This window comes from Motacilla alba, chromosome 5 (genome assembly GCF_015832195.1).
Source record: "Motacilla alba alba isolate MOTALB_02 chromosome 5, Motacilla_alba_V1.0_pri, whole genome shotgun sequence".
In the NCBI taxonomy this organism is placed as follows: Eukaryota; Metazoa; Chordata; class Aves; order Passeriformes; family Motacillidae; genus Motacilla; species Motacilla alba.
In genome coordinates, this window is record NC_052020.1 from 44,668,711 (window position 1) to 44,682,944 (window position 14,234).

Consider the following 14,234-nt stretch of genomic DNA (forward strand, 5'->3'; position numbering starts at 1 on the left):
GGCCAGAGTACAATATCCAAGACTTCCTGGAAGTGTTGGGAAAAAAAGCCTCTGTGGTTCCCATCATGTACCAGCCACCAAGCAGAAAGTTGCACTTCTTCATTTACTACCATGACCAATTCTTCTTGCAGAAATAGGAGGATCATTGACATAAATCCCTCCCTTTCCCCCCATATTGAAGCTATTTACTGTAGGGTACTTTTACCCCTACTGTTTTTGTTGTTCTAGCACTGACAAGCTCTTCAACTGTAGCTGCAGGAGGGAATATTTAGCAGAGTAGCTATATGAACAAAGAGATGATTTATTCTTAAATCTTAGCTCTTTCATAATGGAAATGTTTTTTTCCAACACTCACACACACAATTATTTTCTCCTACCTACTCTAATATGGATTTCACAAATACTATTTAAACGAATTAATTACCAACTACAGTTTAAAACAGAAGAGATAAGAAATAAATAAGCAAATCCATATGTTGCAAGGCAATCTGATGTATTCTAGTTTATTCAAATGAAACACTGTGCAAATCACAATACACTGTGTTTCAGACTCTTCAAATATCTTTAATAAGCAATCTTCTAACAAGCAAGGAAGATTCTACTCATCAGGACATTTGACAAAGGTGAGCTGATTAATTTACAAACCCAAGAGCCATACCTTCATATTGCACAGCAAACATTATGTCCAAGATATATTTTAACCTCTGGCAGAGATAGGTCAGTTATCAACCTGACCCAGAAATGCAGAAATATACTTTTCTTGAAAAAAATCATGTTACTTTTTCCCACCACTGCTCAAAGCTCTGAGAAGGATGAACTCACATGACTGCTTTTGACTTCACCTTACACATCACTGACATTAGAAGCAGCATCATCTTCCCATTCATCAGAGGCTTATGTTCTGATTGGTTTACTAAAGGGAAAAGCCAAATTTCAAAGAAGTCTAAAAATACTAAACAATAAGCTAATGTCTTTGCTTCAGAAGAAAGAAAACATCTTCTGTCAAAATTGGTATAAAACTGTACAGCAATTCACTGACGATGGTAAACAAAATGCAATTAGGTGGTGTATTCAAATTCTGACTTAACTTTATAAAAATGCTAAAGAAATCACGGGCAGGGCTTCTGAATTGCCACTATTATTTTCATGGAAAAAAACTTTATTTTCTGCCGCTCTGTATAAGACTGAGTGCAAACCCTTTACCAAAATGTATACTTTTTTTTCTTCAGAGAAAGAATTCAACTGAGGCAGTTACTGATTTTTGCCTAACTGCTCTGTCCTTCAATTTTCCTTGGTTCCTAAATTATAATTATCACACTCTTATATAATAAGTAGTAAGTAATATTTATTTTAGATGGATTCAAATTTGCTTTTCAATAAAGCAGCATCTTTTAAACTAATCAGATTACACATGGAAGACTGGCATTCTTGTATACATTCCTCCATGTCTTGTATACATTCCTCCATGTAAATTTCTCCTTTCCTAATTAAAAGGAAAATTTGGTTCAGAGAGGCAACCACAGAAGTTCAACTACGAGCACTGCTTCTCCTCTTATTTCTACAAGCATCAGATAAAATGTTGTCAGACTTTGATACAAGACATAAACATAATTTTGTTCATGATCCCTCTGTCATGACGTGGCCCAACTCTTATTTGTCAGTCAATATGGTGACTAATACATGTAGACATAAGAATATTTATGTTGCACTTGGTCTGTTTTTTAAAACACTCTTTTCATATGCAAAACACATTTAAGAAACCACCACAATGAATTAAAGGTATTTTTTGTGTTTTCTCCAAAAGAGGGCTGATGTTTTAGAATTCAGAGCTAAGTTTTCCAGCATAGTTCAAGCATTTCCGAAGCACTGTTTCAGAACTTTGAAGTTATTCCGGATCCAGATAACCTTGGTTCCTTTTCCTCTACATGTGCAAAACAAACACAGGAACTTCCATATGCACAACACATACACTCCACAGCAGTTCCCTGCCATTGGTTCTTATTCTTGTACTCTATCACAAATCTGCAGTAAAGTCAGACTCTGCTTGTACACAGTAGCACAATTTGCCCCTTCTCTCTGATTTAGAAGTGCTGTGTTGTTTAGAAAACCACAACAACAAAAAATCAACAGGAGAAAGACACCAGTTATAACATCTCCTGCCAAATGTAGCTAGCTAATGTACTAATGTACATTGTAGCTATATTACAATGTTTTAAAAAATCTCTATATTTTCAAGGATTTCATTTGCATACCCATGCCTTAGACGCAAGATTAGCACTGTTGTACATACATTTCAAGGTAGTTAACCAGCAGAGCTCTCAGCAGCTTTTCAAAACTTGTGATTCCGGAATGGTTTTCTGTACCACCTTTTTGCATAAATCATGTTTGGTTATAGTTCTCTCACGGGACAAAAAACAGACTGTGCTACAAAGGTAAGTAACTTATGTTCACTATTCCCTTTGGCTTCTTTCCCCAGTTCCTCAGTTTAAGAGAGCTGGATTACATACTCATGCCTGATGATTCACATTCTAGTAATACCAGAAAATACTCAGTTTAATGAATTCATTTCACTTTTCTATAAAGTTTACTATTCTGTGAAAAAATAAAATTGTCAACATATGTAAATCTTCCTAAATGCTACCTATGTGTCCATACTAGCACACAACTTGGAAATTGAGAAGTACTAATTGGAAAATCAAAAGAAAAACAGTGTTTAGCCATGCAATGCATAATTTGAAGGTTACTCATTTACATAAAGATCCGTCAAAGCAAATATCTTAAAAGATGGCACACCATTAAAAATAGTTCAATTCAACTGTCCAAATTCAGTAATTCCAAACTACACCAGAGAGAAAGAGGTATTTACAAATGTTACCATTGAACGTGTAAAAAATGGTAGAGATTCCCCTAATGCCTCATGCAGTAAACTGTTTTGAAGATGCTTGGGAACTGCTTGTCCTAGCTGTGTAGGCCATATACAGTAATCTGAAACTGATACCTTGGATGGGAGAATGGTCCTCAGTCTCAGTATTTAAATAAACAGTCATACTTTCATGCTGAACACCTAGAATTCAACTTCATGCTTTAAGGCTGCTCAGTGAAATAAAAATAGGCAACTTCTTCAGAAATACTTTGTATTTCACTGCATCAAAGACTAAAGTTGTTTTTGCAGGTTTAGTGAAAGTGCTGAATATATTTTTCTTTCTGAAAACTTTCTACTAAGCAAGCTGTCAGGAGTGATCCAGTATCTGCTTGGCAAATCTGACTATTTAAAGGCAGAAAAACTTTTTCTGAATGCAAGCTCTGGAAAGTAATTTATATCCCTATTTTCCATTCCCTTTTATTGCAACACATTTCCCTGCCAAAATAATCCATGCAAGAATGCATGACTGAAGGAATCTGCTCAGAGTTCAATAGTGTACTGTCAACTCCCTTATTCTGATATATGACCCTTAATTGAGAGAATTGCATCTTTTTTTTTCTTTTTTTTTTTTTTCTTTTTTTTTTTTTGTTTTTTGGTTTGTTTTTAAAAAGATATTAGGAGTGGTTCCAAAGAACGAGATAATGAAGAATAGCTGAAAAAACTGCGTTTCCAGCACTCTGTGACTGGTTCAATAGAAGCTAGTAGTCATCATTCAGGAAGACAAATCCTTTGCATTTTGCAAACAGTAAAAATTCTATAGATTCTGTAACTAAGAAGTTACATCTGAAAGTAGACAGATAAAATTGACAAACTCCATTCATACAACAATAATTGAATTCTAAATATATGATATCTGACGTGTTCTAAGTAAACACTAAGGCTACAAGCATAGCTAGATTCTCCTTTTGTTAGGAGAAAGATTAAAAAAGAAGGCCTACCCTTGCAAAGAATTGCATTTTCAAAATAACTGTACACTAAAAAAATACTTCGAGACTCTACAAGAATTCATATTGCAATTGAAAGCAACCACAATAAACAAACCCTTACAGATTAATGGCTTCACGTCTATTTCATTTTTTATTATTCTTTAAACAGAAAGAATAAAAAGCATTTCTGAAAACAAATGACTATATATAACATTTCCCAGTGAGGAATCCTACAGTAATGCATGCTTTCTAAAGTAATAAATGTTTGCAGAATTGAGATCTAAGTATATTTGCTCAATATTTGAGCAAAGTTGCCAACGTTGCCATTGCTTGACAATAAAAAGATAATATTTCAAAAGATCATAGTTATAAATGCAAATATTTATTACTGATTATTTTCACAATATCATGTTTTGGTTATTTAAGTCCAGGGTTTTCATCCTGCACTTGAATTCTATAATCAAAAGGTCATTCCATGGCAGACCACATAACAAAACAAAAGGGTGTTTTTCAGAACAATGTTAGCAACCCTAGACTTATATCACTAGTTTTCCCTCTCCTGCCCCACAGAAGTGCACATGCTTTCATAGTTCAATGACTCCAAAATCAACTAAACTAAACCTTTCAGACTCTAGGGGGAAATGTCACTTCACCCAGGATTGAGAGCATTCAAATACTGCAATCAAGCCACCTGTGCTCAACAATTTTATAAAATAATGACATTGGTTCATAAGTTGATCATCTACGTATATTTCCATTAACATTTCAAAGCTTAGCATTTCAGAAGGAATTCACTCAACACAGAAGATGTAGAAATAATCACCAAATGTGTGGAAGAGTAAATTTCAGTTCCAAAAGAATCCTTCAAAATACCAAGTAAGGAGATTTTGGGGGGAAAAACCAGGCTGAACAGATATTTACATATTCAATTAGCACAAACCAAGTCTCGCCATAAGGCCAGCGCTCGATCTATATGACTATGTATGAGCTCCAAGACAGTGTCTGCAAATATATTTGTGATATTTAAACAAGCAAGACAAAGAGCTGGTAACTGGTACACCTATCATATTTTGTGCTTCAGATTCTTCTTACAGCACTAATCCATCAGAAAAAAAAAATACATGCACACAAATAAAACGCTGTCTTTTCACTGATACTTCTCACATTTCCTCCCCTTGGACATTCCCTAAACTCTGCAACAACTTCAACAACTGTTTAGGAGCAATCCAAGTCCCCATAAAGACCAGAAGGTGAAGAAACAATGGGAACACAGGACAGCTGCTCCAGTAGCTGGTCACCCTACAAGGCAAGGAGTTACCACAGAGGTCATCTAGCACCAAAAACTAAAGTTACGCCTTCACATGACAACTCACCTCCCGCAATTCAAGCCTCTGAGCCACTGCTTCCAGACTTTCCTGGCCCGTGCTTTCCACTGACAGTGTGAACTCCACAAATTCATTGTTGAGCAGCTGGATACGAGCCACCAAGCAACTCTTGCTGGATACTGTGTAACGTCGAGTTCGTTTCAATTTTAACCCAAAAGGTAGAGGCATCTTCTTTTTACCCCACAGATGGTTAGTGATAAAGAGCTACTACCACTGAGACCTTGAGAGGTGACAAGAAGGCACCTCCTCTCAAAAGGTAAGGAGCTGTAAAGTCTCCAGAGATCAACCAGCAGCAGCAGTACCCATCAAAGCCAAGCAAGTTTTCCACCAAGAGACAAGGAGAAGAGACATCCACTGGAGTCCTAGAAAAGAATGAAAGAGAAGAAATACAAGAATCAGAAATACTTCGACTGAAAAGGAAATGGTAACATGGGAAAAATAACAGGTATATTTTTTTTCTAAATCTAAATAATCAGTCTACCTTTCCAAAATGCAGGGCTGTTAGATATTCAAATAATGAAATAAGTACCAGAGTTTCTGGTTTTTCCACAAATGACATTGGGTTTTGGCAAGTCGATCTCTTTTTTTTTTTTAAACTCACAAGTGAATAATGAATCTTAATCATGTGTGACTGCAGTGTCTTAAAATAAGTATTTATAAACTGAATCGGTATTTAAATAAAATATGTTTATGAAATCTGAGTTGCCTAAGGTATTTGTAATACTGAAAAGTCGTTTTCTTTAAGAGCAAATCCAGCAACCTGGCTTGTTTTTCAGAGGGTTGTGCAGCCTCAGCCACTATCTGCTGTTGGATTAAACACAAAACCAAGCCCCATAAACGATAAAGGGGAAAAAAAGAAAGGCAAGGGAGGCCTTAAAACTCACATCTTAGCCATTTCCTACCAGACAATTAAAGTGCAATTCCTTTAATCTTCCATGGATTACAGCAAGTCATACCATTATTCCTTATGCTAAACTGCTGTGTGATGCTTCAGGTTATGCTTTGCCTCACCAAGAGAATATGCGAATTCTGAGAACCTTTTATTTTCTAATTTTTCCTTGAAAAACATACTCTTACCCAGACTGCAGGTAGCCACCTGTCTCCCCACTTTCTGCAAACACCTTCACGCCTCTTCTCCTGCGAACTCTATTCCCTGCTTTGCCTTCCTCCTTTTCCGAGTGTTTTCTAAGCGCACGCAGCCCAGTCTGTGAAATTTGTCATAGAGTCACGGAAGGCTCTGGGCTGGAAGGCTCCTGAGAGATCCCCCCGCTGCACGCCGCTGCCCTGGGTCAGGGATGCCATTCCCTCGGCGAGGTTGCTGTGCCCTGGGCCGGGCTGGGCTGTGCGGGGCGGCGGCGGCAGCGACCCCGGAGCCGCGCCCGGCCCCCGCCGCGCTGCTGCCTCCGGCCGCGGGCAGCAGCTCTGCCCCTGCACCTCTAGCGGCAGGGCCGCCCCGACGGAAGGGGAAAGAAAACAAACGCCTACTTTTCTTCTTGAATCTTTTTTTTTTCCAGGCTAGCATGTATTAGTAGCATATATTTAAAGGCACAATTTGATTTCTGAGGACTCTTAGGATGACCAGACAGGAGGAACGTGCGCATATGCGTTTCTTTGGAATGGAGGAGCCGGAAGAAGTAGTCTTCCTAGCACACCTGCTTTTGAACTCAAAGGTATAGCTGTAAACACACAGACACCATATTCTCCTCGGACACTGATATACCCAGCTAGAAACTTATCCAACGTAACCACAAACTCTTCAGGCTAAAAACCCCGAATCAGACTTCCAGCTCCCCAGTCAGCAGCCCCGCAAAGAAGGAAGGAAGGTGGAAGGACATTAAAGGCCTACAATTAAAGGCCTAAAGGGAGAAAAAGGAGGCAGCGTGGCATTTTTTCTCAATGACATCTTTGCAAACCTACTCCAAAGAATGACCAGAAGCATATTTCATGACCTTGTTTGTGATAATCTTGAAGCAGTTCTACCATTCTACACAATCACCATCCTCAACAGATACCACCTAAAATCTTAGCTGAATGAGAAAACAATCCTCACCCAAACACCAACAAATTTGGTTTTGGGTGTAGCTGTAAAATAAGTAACAAGAGATAGCAACAGGTTTCCCTGAAAAAATTTTAGGGATACAGAGGGAATCCTCACGTTATTACTCCCTCTGCACTTTGATCCTCCAAATCCAGCCCTGCTTGAACAGCATGCAGGGAATGCTCTACAGACAGAAGCTTTTAGTCCCCTGTCCACTGCCAGCAGAATCTTACACTGGGTTTATTCTTGACAGAGTAACTTTTAGCTGGCTGACCTTAGCTCCTGTCCCCGAGGTCCATTTTCCAATACATTCTTTGCACAGTTAGCTGTCTTCTTTGGTGCTACAGCAATGAGAGAAACCAGTTTACTCCTCTCTGAAAGCTACAGTCAGAAATGCAGAAGTGTTTTAATCTCAGTGGTACTATGGAGTACCACTAAGTGTGAAAGACTTTCAATATTCTATGTCCATAACAAGGGTTAGAAAAGTATTCTAAGAGCATGGGGGAAAAAAAAAACAAAAAACACCAAAAATCACTAACCAGAGGCTAACCTGACAGGTGAAATTTCCAAACCATCTAAGGCTGACATGAGGCAGCCTCAGACTTTCAGTTATTTCACTATGCAAACAGGTAGCAATGCAAACAGAGGAAGGAAGTTTAGAGCAGAATTTTCAGAATGTGCCAGCCAGGAACATTCTCCAGGTTACGATTGTTTACACTGAATGCTCCACTGAGTATTTACCCTAAATTATTTCATTTTTGTACACCTGACATAATCTGCATGACTTCTGAAACCCATCTATAACAAGAAAAACTCAAGTAATTAACTTCCAGACCATGTCACAAAAGACCAACTAAAAAAAGATTCCTAACATACAGTAAATATTGTAGAACTAAGGCAAGTTTGCTGAATAACACCCGGGTATCATTCAGTATCTTCTACTGCTAGCCATGTGTAGTTCTTGCATACATAGCTGTGCTGGATTTATTCAGCAGCTGTGCATTCTGTAGTCCTACGTGCTCTCAAATTTGCCTGCTGCATTACTTTAAATTCAGAACTACCTGCATTGTTTTAAGCTACTTTAGCAAAAAACTCATGGCCACATACTGCCAGGAGTTACAAATCCAACTGATGACCTTTACAATAACAAGCTTTTATTTACCAAGCCCGAAATTTTCGTGCAACAGCTAACAATGGCAAACTAAAGGCAAACTTTGTGCCTTTATACTTCAACAGCAACCTGTAGCTTCAAAATGCTATATTAGAATTTCAGCAACATGGCAATGACTAATGTATGATTAGTGAGCACTGCGGTTCTTTCTCCTTTACCTTCACCTCCTACTCCCCCCTCAATTATTAGCATTTTACTTTACAATTTTATTTTAATAGTCTGCATTAATGACAGTAATCAAAATAAAAAAGCAATATATCATGGTGAAAAAGGGTTCCTATTACTTCACATTCTAGGAATACATATATTTTTATTTCAGAGATATTTGGGCAGCCAAAAAAGTAATCAAAATACTCCACCCTCTCCTTGTTTTACCAGTTAATCTCTGACATGACTCTCGGACTGAGAGAGCAGCAGTAATTGCTTATCTCAAACTTAGCTCACCTCCAGAAGCACAGTCCCACAACCATTTCAACCATTTACTTTTCAAAAACTAAGTGGCTGAAACTCTTCAGCCTTCCAGTACACAGCAGAGAAGATCACCCGCTATGTGTTTACTGTGCCCGCTGTTTTCCCCTTACCTTGCTCAGCGATCCAAAGGCACCGGCTCTCCTTTCACATACGTGTAGCCGAAAAACCCCCCCAGCGCTCCAAGGCTTCTTCTCCCGGAGCCATCTCATCTGTATTCCTCGGGAACTGACTTACTGTGTTCCTCTCGTCCCAAGCAGCTGCTATCTCGGCTAACCCACCTTCTTCTCAGATCACTCATAGTGAAAACATTCCTCACTTCCTGTCTCAAAAAACTTGCTCTGGATATCATTCCACTGGGTAAAGAGCTGGGGGGTGGAAGAAAATACTACAACAAAATAAACCTGTGCCAGCCAGCTCTTCAGGCGGCCTCTTTCATGTGACGCTGAGCCGCATGAGCGCAAATTGCGTTCTCAGAAATATTTTCGAATCGGCCGTCCCTGTGTGCCTCTGTGTGTGTGCATTTAATTTCTTTTCCTGGAGGCGTTCCCCTCGCTCTATCCATGCGGAAGGATACGCTGAAAGAATTAAAGCGAAGGCCCGTATGCTTGTAGCCCATTACCTCAGAGAGTTGGAATGCCTGGCAGGGAGAATGTCAGCAATGAACAGCTGCTTCTCTGGCTACAGGGGCACTACAGAAATAGGGGTTACAACAAATAGCAGGCAATCCTTGCTTTTTTTAATCATATGATCATTTATTTTAAGCCTTTCCAATTAAGGCAAATGTCTTACCAAAATTCTGTTGGTCTTGTTTTCATGCAGCTTGGAAATATTTTCAAGGTTTAATCCCTACGTGCTTTACCAAATGTCCTATGCACATACATTTATGTCCTTGCAAAGTTTCAGATGATAGTGAGATACAGAGCAAAAAAATGCAGACTCAAGGCTGATCTTTCAGCCTGTCTGGACTTAAAAATTCCCAAAGGTGTCCGTAGAAATTAATAACAGCTGTCTTAGCAAGCTTTACATGCATATAAATGCAGGAATATTTGTAGTGTTTAACTAATGCAAACACCATAAGAGGGGCTGTGCTCCAATCTCACAAGACTATGAAGACCTCCATGTGTTTGTGTGCATGTGAAATCAACAGTTGTGTGCAATTTGGAATATTGGCTCTCCACATTGAGCGAACCGGGCAAAAATTTATACAAACTTGGAACCAGTCAGGGATGAGGAAAAAGGTAAGTGAGTATGTGAACGCTGACTAATAACTGTAAAACCTAGAAAGTGTTTTGGTAATGTGAAGCGCACAAACATGCTACCGTCTGAGCAGGTCTAACCTGCAGGTCAACTATACAAATAGCAAGCTGCTCACGAGGACACCAATCTCTGCTGAAATATGTAGGTAATTTTGTACTAGAATGAATTCTTCTGAGTTATTCCTCCTAGACACAATCATCTTCCCTGAGATCAGAATATCTCTTTTTTATTCCCCTCCATACATCAGCCATAATTATGGTGAGCAGTCCATAAGCAATATATAAAATATCAGTAGGGGGAATCTTATGCTGAGTAAAATAAACTAACCTCGAACCTAAATAGATACTAAATAATAGATACCTAAATAGATACTCTTTTCTAAAGGTGTCTGCTGGAGGGCAGAACTGCTGGAAAAAACTGACTGATACAACGTATGAAATATCCAAGCCATGAAAATTCAGGTTTACAGAGGCAACCTCTCCTATTTCTTAACAATTCATACTGGAAACAAAGTCTCAATTATCTTATCTGTCACATTTCCTATTCTAATTCTTCATCACACCCTATTCCTGCCTGATTCCCTGCCTAGAAATTGCAATTATTAGACTTTCCTTGCTTTCCATAATTAGTTCTTGCTGCATTTTCCTTCTTTTCATTTACATTAAAGACAACACCTCATCTTAAAAGAGACAGCTATGACATTGTCAATATGTTCCTCTGCAGCTTACATCTTCTTTTGAAGCACATCACCTTTGTATTCACAAATAATTTTCTTTTCTTCTGCTTTTTCCTTCTTGTAACCCCAGTTTGTGGCCAAACTTTGTGGTTTTTCACACTTTCTCCATATTGCTCCACCTCTTTTTTTTTTTTTTTTTTTTTTTTTTTTAATATCTCACCACCTCTGTATTACCTGCTTTGCTCCAACTATCAACTCTAATAAAAGGGACAGAAACAAAGGCATCCATGAACATGTGATGGACTCTGGTAAAGACACATCAGTAAGGTGTAGAGTGATTACCTGAGGGCACACTACTGAGCTTCTGCTTCCCCATTCAAGACCCCACCAACACTCATGACATTCATGGTTCTTGACCTCATCTTTGCCATACTCTTTATTCTGTTTTTGAAGTTTATGTGAGGAAATGAATAATATCCCAGAGCTGAATTTTGCACCCTTTGTTCTATAGGTACAAGGGAAAGTTTCTGCCCACTGGGTTGAATATGGCCTGCCCCTAGTAGAACAGGGATAAACCTATTTTTTTTTCCTCAGAAAAAGGGAGACATCCTCCCTTCCGTGACAGTTTTTTGGAGGGTGGTTTTGGTTTTTTTTTTTTCATCTTGGTTCAAATATGTGATTGCAGTTTGTGGGTATCAGCCAATAGGTAGAAGTTGATGAAACTATTCACCTTATTTCAATTCCACAGGAACTCTCCAGCATCTGGTCTTTGTATTGACTAAAGGTAAAACAGAAAGTTGGAAGCAAGCCAAACAGGAAGCAGAATCAGGCACCCTCCAGGCAGAAAAGTGGAATGCAAGTATAAACTCCTCAGCCTAGTGGAGAGATACCCATTTGTGATAAAAACACGGGCAGGAAACTGCTAGTTAAAGGGGCTTTCCCACAGTGCTGAAACAATGAAGAAGTCATGTGGAAAAATATCTTTATTTACACCTTGCAAAATAGTAACATCATGAACTGAAAAGTCAGAATACCTCTTATTTTAAATCTGAAAGCTGTTCTCTAAACAAATTCACTTTATTCCTCATATTTTGGCTCTGAAGCCTCCCTGTTTATTCATCATTCTATTTCTTATTTGCAAGAAAGCAAGAGATGACTGGGTCTTTATGCATCATTATATATATTTTGATGGTAGTAGAGAGGAGTGCTAGAAAAATGACCATACCATATGTCTACTACATGCTTGAAGCCTGCAATTTCATGTGTACAAGATTCATTTTTACTTAGAAGGCACTGTAAAAGTGTTGAACATGTTCTACTAAGTAACTAATTAAGTTATAGATTTTTCCTATTAGAAGAAAACAGACAGTTTTCCTACACGGAACGTAGTGCTGAACTTGAAGAAATGAGCTCCTGCTATTTTTTGCAAAGGAAACTTTTTTCAAATACAGTAGCTTTTTCTAAAGTAAGTCCTTTACTCATGAAATAAACTGAATTCTTGTTTCTGTACTGCAATAATTATTTTTCTTTTTCCAATACTACAACATAGTACAACATAATTGAAATCTTAAAGCAAAACGTGTCTCTTAAAAGGTTAAAATGGAATGGTGTAGTTAAACTGATTTGTTATTGGTTCCCTCCCACTGTAACACCAATATATTACAAGCGGAGTCAGGCAAACAGCTCAGACCATTAGCAATAATTAGTCTAAGCTATCTCTGGATGATGTTTAATTTATATTAGGAACAGTGATGCAGAAAGGGATTAATACAGCTGTTAACTACAATGCCTGGAGTTTATTTTAATCAGTGCCATTACTTGGAAAAGACCCTTTATCTGTAGGCTGGGCTTTCTATAATATGACTACTCATTAAACCAGCTGAAGTGAATCCAGGGCATTGGTGCAAAAGATAAAATGGTTTGCCTCGAACATTACTTCTTTTTCACTTGCTATTATGCTTACCTTGTAGGCTTGTCATCACATCATTCTTCCTCCCTCTGCAACTAATCCCTTGGAGCAGTAAGAGATGCTTGTACTGGGTACGTGTGGCCGGTTTTGGCAGTGGAGGGGCTACAGGGGTGACTTCTGTGAGAAGCTGCTGGAAGCTTCCTCCATGTCTGATAAGGAAAATACCAGCCAGCTCCAGGATGGACCCTCCACTGGCCAAGGCCAAGCCCATCAGTGGCCCTGGTAGCACCTCTGGGATAACATTTTTAAGAAGGGTAGAAAAGATATTGCACAAACAAAGAAAGAATTTGCACAAGCAAATTTCAGCCCGAGAGAGGAATGAAAATATGAGATAGGAACAGCTCTGCAGGAGCCAAGGTCAGTGCAGAAGGAGGGGCAGGAGCTGCTCTGGGCACCGGAGCCGAGATTCCCCTGCAGCCCGTGGTGAAGACCATGGAAGCAGCTGTGCCCCTGCAACCTGTGGAGGTCAACAGGGGAGCAGAGATCCACCTGCAGCCCGCAGAAGACCCCACGCTGGAGCACAGGGATGCCTGGAGGATGTGGATGTGTGGGAAGCTCCTGCTGGAGCTGGCTCCCGGCAGGATCCATGGCCTGGTGAAGAGATGATCCCAGCTGGAGCAGGTTTGCCGCCGTGACTGGTGACCCTGTGGGGGACCCGCACTGGGGCAGCCTGCTCCTGAAGGACTGACTGACTGTACCAGCGGGACAGGGACCCATGGCGAGGCAGTTTGCGAGGAACTGCAGCCCGTGAAAAGGATTCACACTGCAGCAGTGAGTATGCAGTCTGTGTGGCAGACTGCTTCTACTGGGAGCAGGGGAGAAGGAAACAGTGTCAGAGAAAACAGGTGATGAACTGATCCGAACCCCCATTCCTGTTTCCTAGTGTTGGGGGGAGACAGGCAGGGAATCAGGAATAAAATTAAGCCCAGGAAGAAGGAAGGGGTGCTGGGAAAGTGTTTGAAGGTTTAGGTTTGTTTGTCATTATCCTACTCTGATTTGATTGTTAATTAATTAAACTAATTTTCCCAACTCTATTTTATCCATGACAGTAATCAGTGAGTGAGATCTCCTATTCTTGTTCTCAGCACGAGGCTTTTTGTTATATTTTCTCTCTCCTGCCCTGATGCGAAAAGGAGGTGATAAAGAGATTGTGGTGGGCACCAGGAAACCTATATAGCTGTAGTGAGACATTAAGAGTTACTTGAATACGTTGTGTATAGCTATACCACAATTTATTTGTTTTTAACAGGTAACACTGTATTCAATTTGTGTAGTTCCCGAGAAAGAGCATTACTGTTGAAATAACCCGGCAGATGTGGTTCTGGCATTCAGAGTCACGCAGGTTCCCGGTCGGGCGGTGAGGGGCAGGCCCCGCGGCCCGGGCAGGCCCTGCGGCCCGCACCCGCTCAGCCGCGGCT

The 14,234-nt window shown here is 39.7% G+C and overlaps 1 protein-coding gene across 2 annotated transcripts in view; it reads right to left on the reverse strand.

Moving 5' to 3' along the window:
• The window catches only part of PTPN21 (protein tyrosine phosphatase non-receptor type 21), a 45,454-nt gene extending 35,970 nt beyond the window's left edge, over positions 1-9,484 (reverse strand). For both annotated transcript variants that reach the window (XM_038137919.1, XM_038137920.1), the window contains exons 1-2: positions 9,025-9,484; positions 5,223-5,596 (exon numbers count right to left, since the gene is read on the reverse strand). In XM_038137919.1, coding sequence (XP_037993847.1) covers positions 5,223-5,402 — 180 coding nt within the window. In that variant the 5' untranslated portion in view covers positions 5,403-5,596; positions 9,025-9,484. The remainder of the gene's footprint in view (positions 1-5,222; positions 5,597-9,024) is intronic.
• Between the last annotated feature and the right edge of the window lie 4,750 nt (positions 9,485-14,234).